This window comes from Salvia miltiorrhiza, chromosome 1 (assembly GCF_028751815.1).
Source record: "Salvia miltiorrhiza cultivar Shanhuang (shh) chromosome 1, IMPLAD_Smil_shh, whole genome shotgun sequence".
In the NCBI taxonomy this organism is placed as follows: Eukaryota; Viridiplantae; Streptophyta; class Magnoliopsida; order Lamiales; family Lamiaceae; genus Salvia; species Salvia miltiorrhiza.
The window spans coordinates 55,160,677-55,177,249 of NC_080387.1; the positions used below are offsets into that span (position 1 = coordinate 55,160,677).

Genomic DNA, 16,573 nt, shown 5'->3' on the forward strand with positions numbered 1-16,573 from the left:
TGTTTATTAATTTGTATAACGACAAATACATAATAATACTAGTTATGTTTATTAATTTGTATAACGAATTGTATTTATGTAAAATTGGTTGTCACTTTTCGTTTTAAGTTATCGTTGATTCCGTTGCAAATTTTCTAAATCTGTCCATGTAAAAAAATAGTTTCAATTCAAACAAAATAGAGTTCCACATGTACTATCCTTTTTCTTTTTGTAATTGAAAAATTAATTATACAGATCTATTTAAACATGAAACTTACCTCAAATATTTAGTCACCCTGCTACTCAACCAACACATACATATTAATATCCTTTTTTCTTATACGTCACAAAGTTAATGAACTTTCACTAAATCATTCCCAATGCAAAACTCACCTAACATGTACAGTGACATATATTGCATATGAAAAAAGATATTTATCACAATCTTCAAGGAAATCTACTTGTTGTATAATAAATCACACTCTCTCCGTCGACCTTAAGAGTATTTATTTAAAGTGACACGAATATTAAGAAATTAATTAAATAGGTGAATAAAATAAAAACTCGCTTTTGATGAGGAGTAATATTTATTTTGAATTATTTATCATTTATTATTATTTTATGTCAATTAATCTGGTTATTGTTAAAGACTAATAATTAATTGGGGTATTGGCCTATAAATACTCGAATTTTTATCATTTTCTAGATTTGCACCCCAACTTTAAAATCAGCCTATAAGTACCCGAACTTTGTATTCTTTCTGATTTTGTACCCGACGAATTTTTACCCTCAAATCGTTGATGAGATAATAACCAGATTGAGAGGGAAGTTTGAAGTTCATAACGAAATAGATAAGTTTGTTGTCAATGTGGGATTTAGAACATGTAATTGTAGATTTGGAATGTCAATCTGGCTACCATGTTAGCAACGATTTGGGGGTTAAAATTCATTGGGTGCAAAATAAAAAAGAATACAAAGTTTGGGTATTTATAGGCTGATTTTAAAGTTGAGGTACAAAACCAGAAAATGGTAAAAGTTCGAGTATTTACATGCCAATACCCCTAATTAATACAATGTTGGACATAACCAAAATACAGGGTCATGTTAAGAAAGTTCGAGCCCAATCCAATATCGAAAGGGAAGTTCCAGCGCAGATTAAAGATGATCTGGTGCAGTATGAGGAAAAAGATCTGGCGTAATTCAAGCACGCGGTTCCTAGAAGTCAGCGTACATGGCTTCCAAAAGTCAGTGCTTGTCTAATTTCGGAGAAAGCACCTGACAAAAGCTGCAAATTAGTTACTAGTGGGATGTTTAACGATAGTGATAGGAAAATTAGTTGTCGTATGAAGAGTATGTGAATCATATTAGATTCACTATTTTATCCTTCTTGTATTTCTCTTATAAATAGTTAGCTCACCTCGTTTGTAAAGGATACGCTATATTGAATACAAAAACATTTTCTCTGCTATTTTGTTCGGAAGTACTTAAAGAGTTCATCGATTCGCCTGTAATTCGTTCGATTCAGGTTATTAAATCATGATGTTCAGTTACTATTGGTTTAGATGTTGATAGTTGCTATATCAACTTTTATTATAAAAACATCTCGAGGAGCTCTAAGGATCCTCACTTAAAAGCCTCCACTCCACAACAATGAACTTTAATTTTTTCATGTCCATTTCATTTCATTTTATCTCTTCAATTTTAAAATTCAATATTTTATTAAAATTAAAAGTAAAATTGCCACATTATATTAATTAAAATAATATACAATAACTAAAATGAAATTGTAATAATTAAAAAATATTACAATAATTAAAAAATTGCATCAATTCTCGAAGCTTCATGACTTTCTCGAGCAGTGAATTGTGCACTGCTGATTGTCGTGCATTCATTTTCGAGGTGTTCGTGTTGAGAATTTCTAAATCCAAAGCTTCCTATTTTAAGTTGAGAGCTTCTCATTGAGTGTTGCTGAAGAACTTGATGCATTTTGCGATGTGGTCCATTGTGTCGTAGTATTTCACTTTTTCTCTGCCCGTCGAGGATTCCACATTCGTGCCCTTCCCTTCGTCTCGCTTTGCCGCTTTCTGACCTTGAAGTCTTGTCGTTATGCTCAGCTCCGAGGATGTCGTTGTGTGTATGCCCCATTCGGTACCTTCGAGCACTTCAACGAGTGGAAAAATACAGTACAAAACACGGAACCTCGGCGCAACTTTCTTGTTTCAGTCATATATCCCTTGTGTGAATTTCGATTTGCATCCCGTTTATGCTCAAGAACTTGTACTAAAATGATCTAAATTTTTCATTCAGGCCATTTTTCTAAATTCAACTTCAATATTTCTGTAAATTTCATCAAAGTACGACCAAGTATCACATTTCGCAATATATATAAAGCAAGTTATGCACAAAACAATCATCAAACACTCAATTTTCTACAAAATTGACATCTTAAAAAACCTTAAAACCCATATAAAAGTGAGTGTTATCAAGGGTACACTTACCAAAAAAAGAAATTGGTACTCATTTGCTGGACGGATAAGAAACAAAATATGGATACTTATTTGGTAAATGTTGGAATAAATAACTTATTTAATGCCATAATTATTTTGGTAATTAATAGAATTAAATGATATTTTTGGAATCTATAGATTAATTTGGTATATTCACTTGTTCAAATCAATTAAGAATTGAATGAGTAATTAATGCCCAAAGATAGTGATTTGTAAAAGAAAATGTGGTGTGCTATCCCACATTGGAAAAACTAGGAAGTTGTAAGCTATTTATAAAGTGCTCTCTACCATAAAGGAACAATCAACTGTGCTCCTCTATGGTGGACCTTATGGTGCACCAAAGTGGGTTTTGACTTAGCCTTTTAAGGCTAAAACTCAAATTCCGAGTTCGAGGCCGAACACGTCGCACTTGTCGCAATGGGCGCTTTGTAGGAGCACTTCGCGTTGTCGTGAGGATCATTGAGGAGCCTTTAGTTTTGATAAATGAAACGGTGGCTCGGGTGACGTGGCAGTGACGTGGAATAGGTGGTTCAGTGACGTGGCGGATTATATCGACACGTGGCACCTGTGTGGCGGATAAGGAATCCGGGTGGAAGGGCGATGCTGACGTGACAACGGTTCGATAAGGCCGGGTGAGGTGCCGTATCAAGCCGTTCGATCGGATAACGATATTATACTTTCATCAAACAAGTGTTGATTTAATACAAAACTTTGTGTGAGAGTGTCAGAGTCAAAATTTAAAAAACTGATCAAAATCCATGATAAGGGTTGAGAATCAAACTAAAAACTTATATCCAATAACATCGGTTATATTTGAATTTAAATCCTTATTCATCTCACGATTTTTAATCTGTAAATCGATCCCACGCACAAGACTATTCACAATTCAATATGGTATTAATTCCTCTATATGGCTTGTCGCTAGGCCTTCAACCACTTTGTAGTTTCCATATTCAGAGGGCCCAAAAAGAAAGGACTTGGGCCCAAAATTTGTCAATGGGCTTCATTAATTTTGTCTAAATGTGAGAAAATTTGTCAAGCTTCGTTGTTGCGGGTGAAGGTGAGGAGTACTGAGGGGGGTCAGTATCACAGCCAATAATGAGTCGTGATCGCCGGCGAGATGGAGAGAGGCGATATTGGGAGAGAGGAGTATGATGAGACGGCGCGCGTCAAGAGAAAAAAAGAAGAAGACCACGAATTGGATATCATATATGCATATCAACTATAAAGATATGTATTATTAATAATAAAGGAAATTAATAAAAAGTAGAATAAAAAGATAAGGAATTAAATTAAAATGGAACAAAGATTGGTGCTTAAGATAGTCGCTCAAAAGAGCGCTCAACACATCAAATCTGTCTATATATATAATTTGAACCGGACATTTTTTTATTTTTTATCCAGACATATTTTTAATTCAAAACCCCAATTGTGTAAATACTTGCGGTTCTCCTTTATATCTCAAATAGTAAGCTAAACAATAAACAAATAACATAAGAAATAAAATTGAGATTATCCCAATAATGCTATTGTATAAAATAGTAGGATTTGTGCTTTTAAAGGTCCTAAATGACTTGAGGTAAATGATCAAAAAGGAAAATAACTAGAGATAGTAAAAGTTGTGTTATATGATTGAATTTCAAGAAAAAAACTTTTACTACTAGCGTATTGCATATGGGAAAATCAAAAGGAGAAAAATATCAATAGTTTAAAGCTAGAGATCAAATATATTATTGATTAAATCGTGACCATTAGGGTGTGTTTGATATAAAAATGAGATAAAGGGTGATAAATAAAACTTAGATAAATAATACCTAGATAAATAATATCAGGGGGGAGGAGATATTAAATTTCTTAGTGAAACAGTAGATTTGTTGTTATTTGTTGCGGGCCTTCTCACAATTGCGGGCTTCTCTTGTAATTGAAATATTGCATCAAACATAATATTAAGTGAGTTAAATAAGTAATATAGGGCTTATGGCCCCTATCAAACACGGCCTTAGTTTTTTGACTTGGGGGATCGTGACCATTAGTTATTTATTGATTAAGGAAGTAGATTAATTCCACATTCTTATGGTAAAGATTATTTTTTATTTTAACCCAACTATTATTTACTCTGAACATCATAAATATTTAAGTTACTTTTTAATTTGCAAGTCTAATTATAGACAAACCCAAAAACAACAATTTGTTATGTTTGTATTTCTGTCATCGTGAAAGAAAAAAAAAATACTCACTCTGTTTCACTTAAAGTTTTTTTTTTTAATTGTCTACTTTAAATGTTTTATTTCCCTTTATAAAAAAAATTAAAAGTGTGAAAAAATAAAAATCTTTAGAATTTACATCATCTTTTCAACTCTACACCATACCATTTAATAATCTAATTAACTTAATTATTTCTAAATAATTGTGTCCAAAAGAAATAAGACACTTGGTGACATGTGCAATGCCCTGCATGAACATGTTAAGTGTGTGTGTGTTTGGTGCTCATGCTTGTGATGATTGTGAGAGAGTTAGCATAATTACAGCTCCCAAGTAACATAATTCAAGTTGCAATTCAAGCCCTAGCACATATGCAGAAGGTGTGCAGCTTCGTGTACTTAGTCAATTCATAATCCAGCCCTAGGCACATATGCAGAAGGTGTGCAGCTTCCAAGACATAATTACTATTGCATAAATCCCAGCACAGATAATATAAGTCATGGTTTTGCCCAAGTAAAGAAATAGAATATTTCCCAAATCCGCTCGTAAGCCGCGAACATAATCCAGCCCTAGGCACATATGCAGAAGCGCTCGTAAGCCGCGAAAGTTGGTTGTGCCACCCGGGCCTTCCATGCTCCGCGCAGAGGGAGGGAAGCGCTCGTAAGCCGCGAAAGTTGGTTGTGCCACCCGGGCCTTCCATGCTCCGCGCAGAGGGAGGGAAGCGCTCGTAAGCCGCGAAAGTTGGTTGTGCCACCCGGGCCTTCCATGCTCCGCGCAGAGGGAGGGAAGCGCTCGTAAGCCGCGAAAGTTGGTTGCACCCCTCGGGTCCTCCATGCTCCGCGCAGAGGGTTACTATTTAATCGTAAGCCGCGAAAGTTGGTTGCACCCCCCGGGTCCTCCATGCTCCGCGCAGAGGGTTACTATTTAATCGTAAGCCGCGAAAGTTGGTTGCACCCCCCGGGTCCTCCATGCTCCGCGCAGAGGGTTACTATTTAATCGTAAGCCGTGAAAGTTGGTTGCACCCCCGGGTCCTCCATGCTCCGCGCAGATGGTTACTATTTAATCGTAAGCCGCGAAAGTTAGTTGCACCCCCCGGGTCCTCCATGCTCCGCGCAGAGGGTTACTATTTAATCGTAAGCCGCGAAAGTTGGTTGCACCCCCGGGTCTTCCATGCTCCGCGCAGAGTGCTCAAAGCTTGGATGGGAAACAGCAAAGGAGGGAAGCAGCAAAGGAATGCATACAAAGGAGGGAAGCAGCTGAGGAATGCTCCGCCATGATTTCACTGCTCTGCCGTGATTTCACTGCTCTACCGTGATTTCACTGCTCTGCCGTGATTTCACTGCTCTACCGTGATCTCACTGCTCTGCCGTGATTTCACTGCTCTACCGTGATTTCACTGCTCTACCGTGATCCCAATGCTCTGCCGCCATCCGTGATCCCAATGCTCTGCCACCGTCCGTGATCCCAATGCTCTGCCGCCGTCCGTGATCCCAATGCTCTGCCACCGTCCGTGATCCCAATGCTCTGCCGCCGTCCGTGATCCCAATGCTCTGCCACCGTCCGTGACCCCAATGCTCTGCCGCCGTCCGTGACCCCAATGCTCTGCCGTCGTCCGTGACCCCAATGCTCTGCCGTGACTTCAATGCTCTGGCAGGATTTCAATACTCTGCCGCATTTCTCTGCTCTGAGGGACATTTCTCTGCTCTGAAAGGGCATTTCTCTGCTCTGACCGGGCTGCTCTGAGGGACATTTCTCTGCTCTGAAAGGGCATTTCTCTGCCCTGACCGGGCTGCTCTGAGGGACATTTCTCTGCTCTGAAAGGGCATTTCTCTGCTCTGACCGGGCTGCTCTGAGGGACATTTCTCTGCTCTGAAAGGGCATTTCTCTGCTCTGACCGGGCTGATCTGATAGGCATTTCTCTGCTTTGACTGGGCTGCTCTGACGAGCATTTCTCTGATCTGATAGGAATTGTTCTGCTCTGAAAGGGCATTTCTCTGCTCTGACTGGGCTGCTCTGAGGGACATTTCTCTGCTCTGAAAGGGCATTTCTCTGCTCTGACCGGGCTGCTCTGAGGGACATTTCTCTGCTCTGAAAGGGCATTTCTCTGCCCTGACCGGGCTGCTCTGAGGGACATTTCTCTGCTCTGAAAGGGCATTTCTCTGCTCTGACCGGGCTGCTCTGAGGGACATTTCTCTGCTCTGAAAGGGCATTTCTCTGCTCTGACCGGGCTGATCTGATAGGCATTTCTCTGCTCTGACCGGGCTGCTCTGACGAGCATTTCTCTGATCTGATAGGAATTTCTCTGCTCTGACCGGGTATTTCTCTGCTCTACTCTACGGGCTACACTGTTTTGCGCCTTTGCTCTATGGGCTGCTTTGATCTATTTTAATCGCTGCTCAGCGAGAAATAAGCCGCCTTTTGGCGTGCTATTGTCATCTATGGGTCTTCTCACGCGCTGGATTTCTTACGCGCTCAACAAGGTATATTGTTCAGACTCGACAAATATTTATGACGGGTTTTCTCACATGATCAGAGTATCATATTTCTCAACTTTGACATGGGTTTTCCTATGTTATTCGGGTATTCTTGCAGCGGTCTTCTGGTTCATCAAACACAAAGCATTTATATTGCTTATCTATGCAAAGTATTCAATATGGGGTATTCTCAGCGCTGGTCTTCTTATGCGCCCAAAGAAATGGAAATTATTTATCTTTGTCAACATTCGATAAACAAGAAGGAAATCTAATTTGGAACTACAATTCCAAAGTCAAGGGGAAAATGGTTATCTCTGCTTTCTTATAATATTAAAACTCTTATGTCTTCATGATTTACAGGGATTAAGGAAAACAGCACAGCGCTGGCTTTAACAATACTTGGCTGGCTGAACACGAAGAATACCCGGTTCAACCAGACCAGGGGGGAGTAGCTGATGAGGACTGAAATATGCACCAGCGCTGTGCACTATATAATGGGAACATTTCTATTTATGCTTATGATTAGTGTTATTATTATTAAGCTAACCAGTGCAGGTTTAATTGAAGATTTGGGATAATAAAAGAAATAATAGAGCTTCCGGGGTAGTCAAGCAAGCATAGGCGATTCAGACCAAGGTCAATGTATTAAAGGGGCTTAAGCCCAGTTATCTTAGTAAATGGGCTTGAGGCCCTAGGGCTTATTGACATGCTTATAAATAGAGACTTAGGAGTGGGTTAGAAGGGGATCATCTCATTATTCATTCATCTTTTGTAAAATGTAATACTCTCTCGATTATAGTGAAAAATCCCCAACACCCCGTGGACGTAGGTCTTCTCGATCGAACCACGTAAATTCGATGTCGTTTACAACTTTCTAGTTTAGGTGTTGGTTTCTCGTTTCACCAACACTTATAATGAGACGGAGGGAATACTCATAATCCCTAAAGAACTATATAATGAAAATGAAGTCAAACGTAGTGTCAAACTAAAAACTGTAAAATGAAAATGAAGTCAAACGTAGCGTCAAATTGTTAATATAAAAATAGATATCAAACCAAGGTTTATTATTTGATTTGAAAATGAAGATTAAAGTAGCTCGGCATCCATCTCATCTACAAAATGAACAAAAAAAGTCTTAATTTCTCCAAACCTCATACGTCACCATCCAAAAAATTTCACTAATTAAAAGACTGTTTCGATTAATTACAAAAGCTACTGCAGTCCTAATTACTATTTCATCACAGTAGCTGCAAAACTTAGGTTATCGAGATCTAATTCAATTATTAAATCTAGCTTACCCAATCTACCATACTACTCCATCTTTTAATTTCTCCAAATTGATGACAATAAGTGTTACAGCTGCCAAAGAGTATAGACCAAAACTTAAATTGTGTGCACTCTCTATCTGTTGAGACGGTGCAAATAACAAAAGCATTTATTATAGCATTCACTTTTACGTCAAAATTAGGATTTAAAAAAATAAAAAAAAAAATAAGAAGATTGGATTTTTATGAAAAAAATCAACAAAAATATTTCACACACCGCACCAGTTAAATAACTTATTCATGTACATTTTAATGCCTTTCGTATATTAGCGGGAAATAATATCAATTCGGTGATATTTTGTGTAAATATTGTTTAAGCAGATCATGGGCGCTTTAATTTTCTAAATCTCAGTAAAAATTTATTTTTCTCTAATTAACATCGGAACGACATTGTTTAGTGTTCATGTGGCACGAGAAAATTCTACGTAATTTTTGTAACGTGTATTTCTACAATGCCTTTCGATGTGATATTTCAATCTTATGATATAGATTAACATACTTTTGTGACACTTTTAATTGATGTGGTATTTCAGTTTAATGATATCAAAAATTATAAGTTAACATACGTGACATTATTTAAATAGTGAGATATATTTTTTTAAAAAATCTATCTATGCAATAATTTGTAGTAAATTATGCAAAGGACAAATGTGACATGGATAAATCAGATATATATAACATGCACAAATTAAACCTATAAAATTGTTAGTGGAGTTTGGACTTGTGCCTTGGGAATTCCCAATATTCAATCATTAGGTACTTATTTCCACATAAATACTCAACCCATTTAAAGGTTTAGTTTATATATCACGTCCCTTCTTTTATTGTTTTATGTAACATGCATGCAGTTTATATGGAATGATCATACCGATTGCGGCACATTGTTATTTCGGAATTTAATAAATTTCATTTCCGTTCAAATTATGAACTGGCCATATTCATAATCAAAACAATCTTTATCCCATCTTGACAACTCATAATATATACATACTACACCTCCTTTCATTCAAATTAAATTCAAAGCTATGAGGGAGGTATAATCAAGTATAATAGATAGGTGGCTAGCATAAGAAGAAGAGATATGGAGTATAAAAGAGACCAACTTCTCAATCTTATCTGTTTCATATTCAAATTAGATTCTTGAATTATTAAGAGCAAAATGTGCATTGCTGTGTTTATGTGGCAAAAACACCCTCTCTACCCTTTCCTTCTCCTCCTCAACAGGGATGAATACCACAATAGGCAAGTTTCCATGCATGCACACTTCCCATTCATTCCCAACAACCATTCTTGACTGCTTTGGTCATTTCATTTGTAGGGCTACGACGCCGGTCGGGTGGTGGGACGGTGGAGAGATCATCGGAGGCAAGGACGAGGTGGCCGGAGGCACATGGCTCGCCTCCTCCAAACAAGGCCGGCTCGCCTTCCTCACCAACGTCTTGGAGCTCCACACCCTCCCCGAGGCTAGAACTAGAGGAGACCTCGTTATCCGTTTCTTGAAGGTACATATGTCTTACACAAGTTTAACTTTTTAATGATATATTTGTAATATTTGGTGGAGCCCAAAACTAGAAGATAGATGGTCATCTGTTTTTATGATTTGGTTGTGGCGGGGCCAGAGCAAGAAGAGTCCAAAGGCGTTTGCGGAGGAGCTGGCGAAGGAGGCTGACCAATACAATGGGTTCAACCTCATTGTGGCCGATCTAGTCTCCAAATGCATGGTGTATATCTCCAATAGGCCTAAAGAGGCCCCTTTCTCCATTCAAGCGGTTCCTCCGGGCATCCACGTCCTCTCCAACGCCATGCTCGACTCCCCCTGGCCTAAGGTCAGACCTCTCAAGATATGCTCTTTTTTATTCTCTAGCTAGGAAAAAATGTGTTATGTTTTAACTAGCATGCATCAAGATCCGTGAGACCATACTGGCCTTTTTTGGAAGCTTAGGCGGAGCGGTTGGAGACGAGCTTCAAGGTGCAAGTTGATGGATATGGAGAGGGCGAGATCCCGGTGAAGGAGATGGTGGAGAAACTGATGAGGGACACCCAGAAAGCTGATGAAAACAAGCTTCCAAACATATGCCCACGCGATTGGGAGCACAATTTGAGCTCCATTTTTGTTGAAGTAGACACTCCATTGGTAATTATGTGATTCAAGATTGTTCAGTATCATCATCATCATCATCATCATCATCATCATCATTAAACTGGTGAATTTTGTAGGGGAAATATGGGACTAGAAGCACGGCTGCATTGACTGTGAGAGCCAGCGGAGAAGCCAGCTTTTATGAGATATATTTGGAAGGAGAAAAATGGAAACAGCACACAATGAATTACTATATCCAGAAACTGTGAGAATTCCATAATTACCACAAAATTAAACAATTTGTATTCTTACTTTTATTTTTATGATTATAGCATATCTTTCCTAATGTCTTCGAGCAAAACTGAAGTGGTAAATTAATGAGCGCTCCGCACACTTCATTTTTATTTGTAACAGCAATACATTGTACTTGCTCATAAATAAAATCAAGTGTACAAACGTACACTTTTTATTTTATTTTATTTTCTCTCTTTTTCTTTTCTAGAGGAATAGGTCACGTACACATTTATAAAACCAAAGTGTGCATGGTGAGAATTCTTGCATAAAATGTTCAACAGAGACGTCACATGACTTTGGTAGAAGTATATAATTTGTAAATTGCATTGCATTTATATATTACCATAAATTAGATTAAAGTCTTAATTAGTTCAAGTACATAAACAGCTCTTATGTAATCAACCACTTTAGCATGAATTCCATAGCCAAAAGTACAGCACTGACTCCAAGCCACCTAAGTGCATAGCTGTCCTTCTATGATTCTATCAATAGAGTAAGAAGTAGTGCCATAATTTACTAGGCCAATTAATAATTACTAGCACTAAAATTTATTGGAATCACACCAAAAACCGATTAAAATATGAGGGTAAAATCTTCAAAATCCCAACAAATGCTAGAATGGCCCATTATTGCCAATTGGGACTTGCAAGGCGAGATATGCATAGTTTCTCATCTTAACTCAAGATCCAAATCCCTCTATACTCCATCGCCATGGCCCATGGTATCACAACTGAAAACTTTGGCACAATAATTTGGCAATTTAAAGAATTTAGCCACTTCAACGACACTCCCTAATTAAGCCACTCCAACCCAATAAAGGAATGAGAGCTAAAGGATTTGGACAAAAGACTCCAACTGAATTCTATGGATCGCATTTCACAAAATGCATATCATAAACTCTTAATTGATAAAAAAACGAATGGTCTAATCATATCAAGAGAAATCCTATAAACACTCTAATCATACAAATCTTAACTGGGATGAAATCCACCATGAAGCAATCATCAACAATAGTAGATAGAAATGGAACAGAATATAAAAAAAAGGACAACAGAGCAACTACTAGGAAAACTAAGCTTCTCATTTAGATCTACCATAATAAGCATACACATAGTCTCAATAGTTAGCCAAAGTAACAAAGTTAATGCCATGTTATAAACTACTAATTCATGTCATTAGATCAAATGGTGGAGTATGGCCGCCTAAGCATATCAAGAAAAACATCCCACGCACACTAACAATCTCAATGTTAGTCTTGTCACAAAGTATTTGTCATCCCACTTCAATCATCATCTTCCTCCTACACCAAATTGAACAAAAATATTCTAGTCAGCATGATTGAAAAATGTAAAATTCTCAATGATTGATAAGAGAACTGAACACTGTTCATATATAGACAACAAACCTCGCCACTGCCTTCCTCATCTTCATCATTTACTTCTGACTTTGACTTGTCAGAATCATCATCAGCACCCCCAGCCTATTAAAACATTCAAAAGACACTTAGTATAATACTGTAGTTGGCCAATGGAACAGACATTTACACAAAGTTGACATAAGCATTCTAGCAACTAGCATAGGCAAATAACAAATAGAATAGACTACAATAATCAATTACCAATTTTCTGTTGTAGGCTTCCATGTTTCGTTCATATCCTTCTTTGCGCTTCTCTGCTTCTGCCACATATGGGGCCTTTTCCTACATCATGTATTATCCCGATACCAGGATAAGTTCAAACAGCCAAAGGATGGGGAATAAAAAAAATATTGACAATCAGACATCAAGCATCTAAAACATATTTACCTCCTCACTCAATGACTTCCACCTATCACCACCAGCTTTACCAACCTAAACACATTGCATTAATTGCATAAGATACTCCATGATCTAAAAAAGAACAGAAGCAAAATAGTGCAAGGCAGAGTTACTAACAGCAGCAACTGATTTGTTGTTAGGATGCTTTTCTTTATATTGCTTCCTAAAGTCTTCCCTGTAATCATATATAGGATCATATAGCAGAATCTCTTATTATCACCAAATAAATTCAAAAACAAATAAATGATAGAAAATATCAAACAGTGGACAATGTAAATACATGAAAACAAAGAAAGCACTTGGAGGCCTTTTTGGCTTGTTCGGGTCCTTTGCAGCTTTCTTCTCCTTCTTTGACATCTTCACACCAAGCCTAACATCATTACCATAACATTATCATTGCTCTGACAAACAAAACCAGGACATTATACAAACTAGGCCAAAATCCCAAATAAAAAAAGATGACCAATCAACATTATTCAAAGTGACGAAACGTAACAATGACTAATCATTAAAAACACCTAACGTGGATAACACACAAGCACACAGGCCATGACTAGCATATGGATAAATTACAACACACAAAGGTAAACAGAATTGGTTTGTTGTTTTAATGTCTAACACAAGATTAAGATCTACATAGTAAAACTAAAAGGAAAAACAGATGACAATTAACAATTAACAAACAACAAAAATACAAAACTAAAAGGAAAAACAGATGACGAGGCTAACAAATCAAAGGCTAGCTCATTCACAGTATGTTTGAAAGTATGTAGTCTGATTTTTTTTTATGAACAAGACAATAGCGCTACAAACACTGATAGTAGACTTGCTCTCAGATCCGCTAGAGTAAAATCACTCTTGTTTGTTTATTCTTAGAGCACGACCATTCAAGCCGTGAATAAAGGAAATCTAGAAGTAACCAATAAACGCTATGCAACTCATCTAAATCTAAGTCCAAACAATTTGAAGAATTACAAACATAATCGATTTTTAGGTTTGTAATCGATTTTTAGAAGTAGATCTCATACTACATATAAATCACCAAAATTAAAAATACTAAAACTAACTACACGCAATAAACAATATCCTAAGCTCGCCGAGTCCGAACCTACGCTACGAAACCAGAGGAATTTTAAGGAAATGAAAAAAAAAAAAAAAAAAAAAACTAAGAAGACGCTCACCTGCTTTCAGACCTCTTCGAATCAGCTCTCGTTTTTCCTCCTTTCATGACGAGCACTTCAACCAAAAGAATAAACTAAGTTAGAAACAAAATGTAAAAGATAGGAAACGGCAAAATTGAAATCGCGAAGGCATAGACTCACCAGAGAAAGCAGAGAGCTAGGGTTAGGGTTTTGCTTTGGCTTTTTTTTGAGGAGAGAAAGAGAAAGCAGAGAGGGAAACAAGGGTGTCGGATTTGAGGAGAAAAGAAGAATTGTGAAGATATTATAAGGGGAGGGGTGAAGTCGGTACTATTGAAGTCCCTCCAAATCGCTTTCGCTCAAATAATGGGAAGGAGGTTTGGGGGTTTAGGCGGGATCTCGAAATTTTCGCCACGTCAGTGTTTTGGGCTTTTATTTGGGCCGACCGCTTCATTTATTTGCTATCATTGTTATTATTTTTGTAATTATCACCATAATAAATGTCGAGATATTTATGGATGGAGGAATCCAATTGCAATGGGAGGGAATTCAAGGATTATCCATATGGTTTTATAAAAAATGGATTATCCTTATTAAATCTTAGGTTAATCAATATCTGCCTTAAATAAAAAATAATTAATTATTGTAGTTGCATTTAGGAATTCGTTCAAATTGGACGACCTCGTGATTAGGGATGTCAATCGAGTCAGCCCACTCGGTTTCGAGCCAGCCCATTCAGTTTCGGGTTATTTTCGGTTCGGGCTAGTCGATTTTTTTATTTTTCGGGCTAAAATTTTTCGACCCTAGCCCTAACCCACTCGGTTTCGAGCTGGCCCGTTCGGGCCCGAAGTTTTACGATTTTTTTATATGTTTTTTTTATATATAAATAATCATATTCTTTTAATAAAAATATGTCGTATTTTTTAAATCAAGACAATTCGCTTTATTTTAGATACAAAAATTAGTACTTTTTAAACATAAGTTTACATAATATCTAACTTTAATTTTGTTTTGATAAAAATTGTATATAGATTTAATATAAATGAATATCTTTCTTTGACTTTTATATCATAGATGTTTGTTATTAACCGTTGAAAACAATCAAAACATATTCTACAAGCATCAAAATATTATTATTGAATTAAAAAGTAAAGTATTAAAGTTTAAAAATCAATTATTAAGAATGTGTTCGGTTAATCGGGCCAACCTACTCGGTTTTCGGGCCAACCCTATCGGGCTCGGGCTATTTTCGGTTCGGGCCATTCGGGCTAATTTTTTTTCGGGCTAAACATTTTCAGCTCTAACCCACCTTTTTTATCGGTCTATTCGGGTCGACCCGTCGGTTTCGGGCTTTTTTGACATCCCTACTCGTGATGTTGTCAATTAGACCATAAATAACAGCAACCATTACAACCACTCAATCATCCAATCTTGTCAATATTTAATTAATTTATCTATTTTCGAAATCATCAATAATCATCCCAACCCAATCACATTTATTTTGAATGACTTATTCATGATCATCCAACCACCCAACCATAACATTAGTATACACTAATTATTTTTATTTTTCAATTTTAAAAATTACTTTTGTTAAAAATAATATATAAAATTATGATTAAAATAAGAAATTTCTTGGATCCATTGAAAAATTGAAAAGATAAAAATTTAGTAACGAACAATGGATAAAATACGTGTAGTAAAGGAGATGATTTTTGTGTGTGCAAAAATATTGCAAATGTCATGCCTATTTATAGAGAGAAAAAATAAATAAATAGATAAATATATTATATATATAATATAAATCAAAGCCAATCAAAAAATGACACGTAGCTTACTTTTGAATTAAAAATGAAGAGACCAGCTGGTCTTATTTGATTTGGAAGAGACCTAGGTCAGTTGAAAAATCTTTTTATTGCCATAAATCCTTTTTTTTTTTTTTTTTAATATTTTTATTCAAGGTGGCGCGGTCGATCAGGAGAGCTTGGGCGCCGATATTGGTAGTCTTATACTAGATTGTTGTACCAAAATTTTCCAATGTGGTGTGTCGCTATAAAGATTACTTATTATAGTAGCATTGTTACTTATACATAATTTTTTAGTTAAGTTACAATTATAAGTTCAAGTTTTAAAATATTTCAATTAAAACCTTGTTTTTAGACTAGTGGCCAATTTGTCACCTCCAAATTTTTCCGACAATCCAAAAATTGACATGGTGAGATTACTTATTTTATGAATAGCTTATAAACGGAAAAATATATATATACATCACGAGTGAAAGATATAATGTCATCATTTTTGGGGTAACGAAGAATTCGGCGATATCCAATATGCCAAAAATCAAGAGATCTGATCGACACTATACAAAAGGTATTGAGATTATTAAATCTCAAAACAAAAAAGTATCGGGATTTACCCATATATGACAATCAAAGTTAGATTTACAGGAAACGAGATACAAGTCAAAAAGTTATTTTCACGAAATTTAAATTTAAAATATTGAAATAAATGAGAACTCTTACATAACTTTTGAGTTGTTCATGTTTGTAAAAAAGTCAAAACTAAAAGTTTTGACCAAAAATAAATATTGAAGATGGAGGAAGAGAATAAAGACAACCCAAAACAAAAACACTTCCAACTGAGTTTAATTGAAACAAACAAGCTAAGCTCAAACGCGATAGTATTCGATTCTTTAACTCATGCGTTGATAAAAGAACACGCATTCAATTAAGGGATCCCACTAGATCCATAGAGATG

At 36.5% G+C, this 16,573-nt stretch overlaps 2 protein-coding genes across 2 annotated transcripts; one reads left to right on the forward strand and one right to left on the reverse strand.

Moving 5' to 3' along the window:
* The first annotated feature begins 9,522 nt into the window (after positions 1–9,522).
* Positions 9,523–11,046, forward strand: LOC130995065 (uncharacterized). The gene is made up of 5 exons (XM_057920218.1): positions 9,523–9,729; positions 9,806–9,989; positions 10,107–10,313; positions 10,430–10,621; positions 10,705–11,046. The coding sequence occupies exons 1-5, from the start codon at positions 9,647–9,649 to the stop codon at positions 10,834–10,836; spliced, it is 798 nt and encodes a 265-aa protein (XP_057776201.1). The 5' UTR covers positions 9,523–9,646; the 3' UTR covers positions 10,837–11,046.
* An 875-nt stretch (positions 11,047–11,921) lies between these two features.
* On the reverse strand, positions 11,922–14,172 carry LOC130995075 (HMG1/2-like protein). Its single transcript, XM_057920227.1, has 8 exons — positions 14,000–14,172; positions 13,859–13,913; positions 12,958–13,047; positions 12,795–12,852; positions 12,666–12,710; positions 12,480–12,560; positions 12,267–12,341; positions 11,922–12,161 (listed from the first exon to the last, which is right to left on the reverse strand). The coding sequence occupies exons 2-8, from the start codon at positions 13,903–13,905 to the stop codon at positions 12,144–12,146; spliced, it is 414 nt and encodes a 137-aa protein (XP_057776210.1). The 5' UTR covers positions 13,906–13,913; positions 14,000–14,172; the 3' UTR covers positions 11,922–12,143.
* Positions 14,173–16,573: the final 2,401 nt, after the last annotated feature.

Bases quoted from the DNA above. Each gene is read 5' to 3' on its own strand.
- LOC130995065 (XM_057920218.1), top strand. From the start codon at position 9,647: ATGTGCATTGCTGTGTTTATGTGGCAAAAACACCCTCTCTACCCTTTC. The intron at 10,314-10,429 runs GTCAGACCTCTC...TTGGAAGCTTAG, and splicing joins TCGACTCCCCCTGGCCTAAG to GCGGAGCGGTTGGAGACGAG. The intron at 10,622-10,704 runs GTAATTATGTGA...TGAATTTTGTAG, and splicing joins TTGAAGTAGACACTCCATTG to GGGAAATATGGGACTAGAAG.
- LOC130995075 (XM_057920227.1), bottom strand. From the start codon at position 13,905: ATGAAAGGAGGAAAAACGAGAGCTGATTCGAAGAGGTCTGAAAGCAG. The intron at 13,048-13,858 runs GTGAGCGTCTTC...TAATGATGTTAG, and splicing joins TCGAAGAGGTCTGAAAGCAG to GCTTGGTGTGAAGATGTCAA. The intron at 12,561-12,665 runs GTAAATATGTTT...TACATGATGTAG, and splicing joins GGAAGTCATTGAGTGAGGAG to GAAAAGGCCCCATATGTGGC.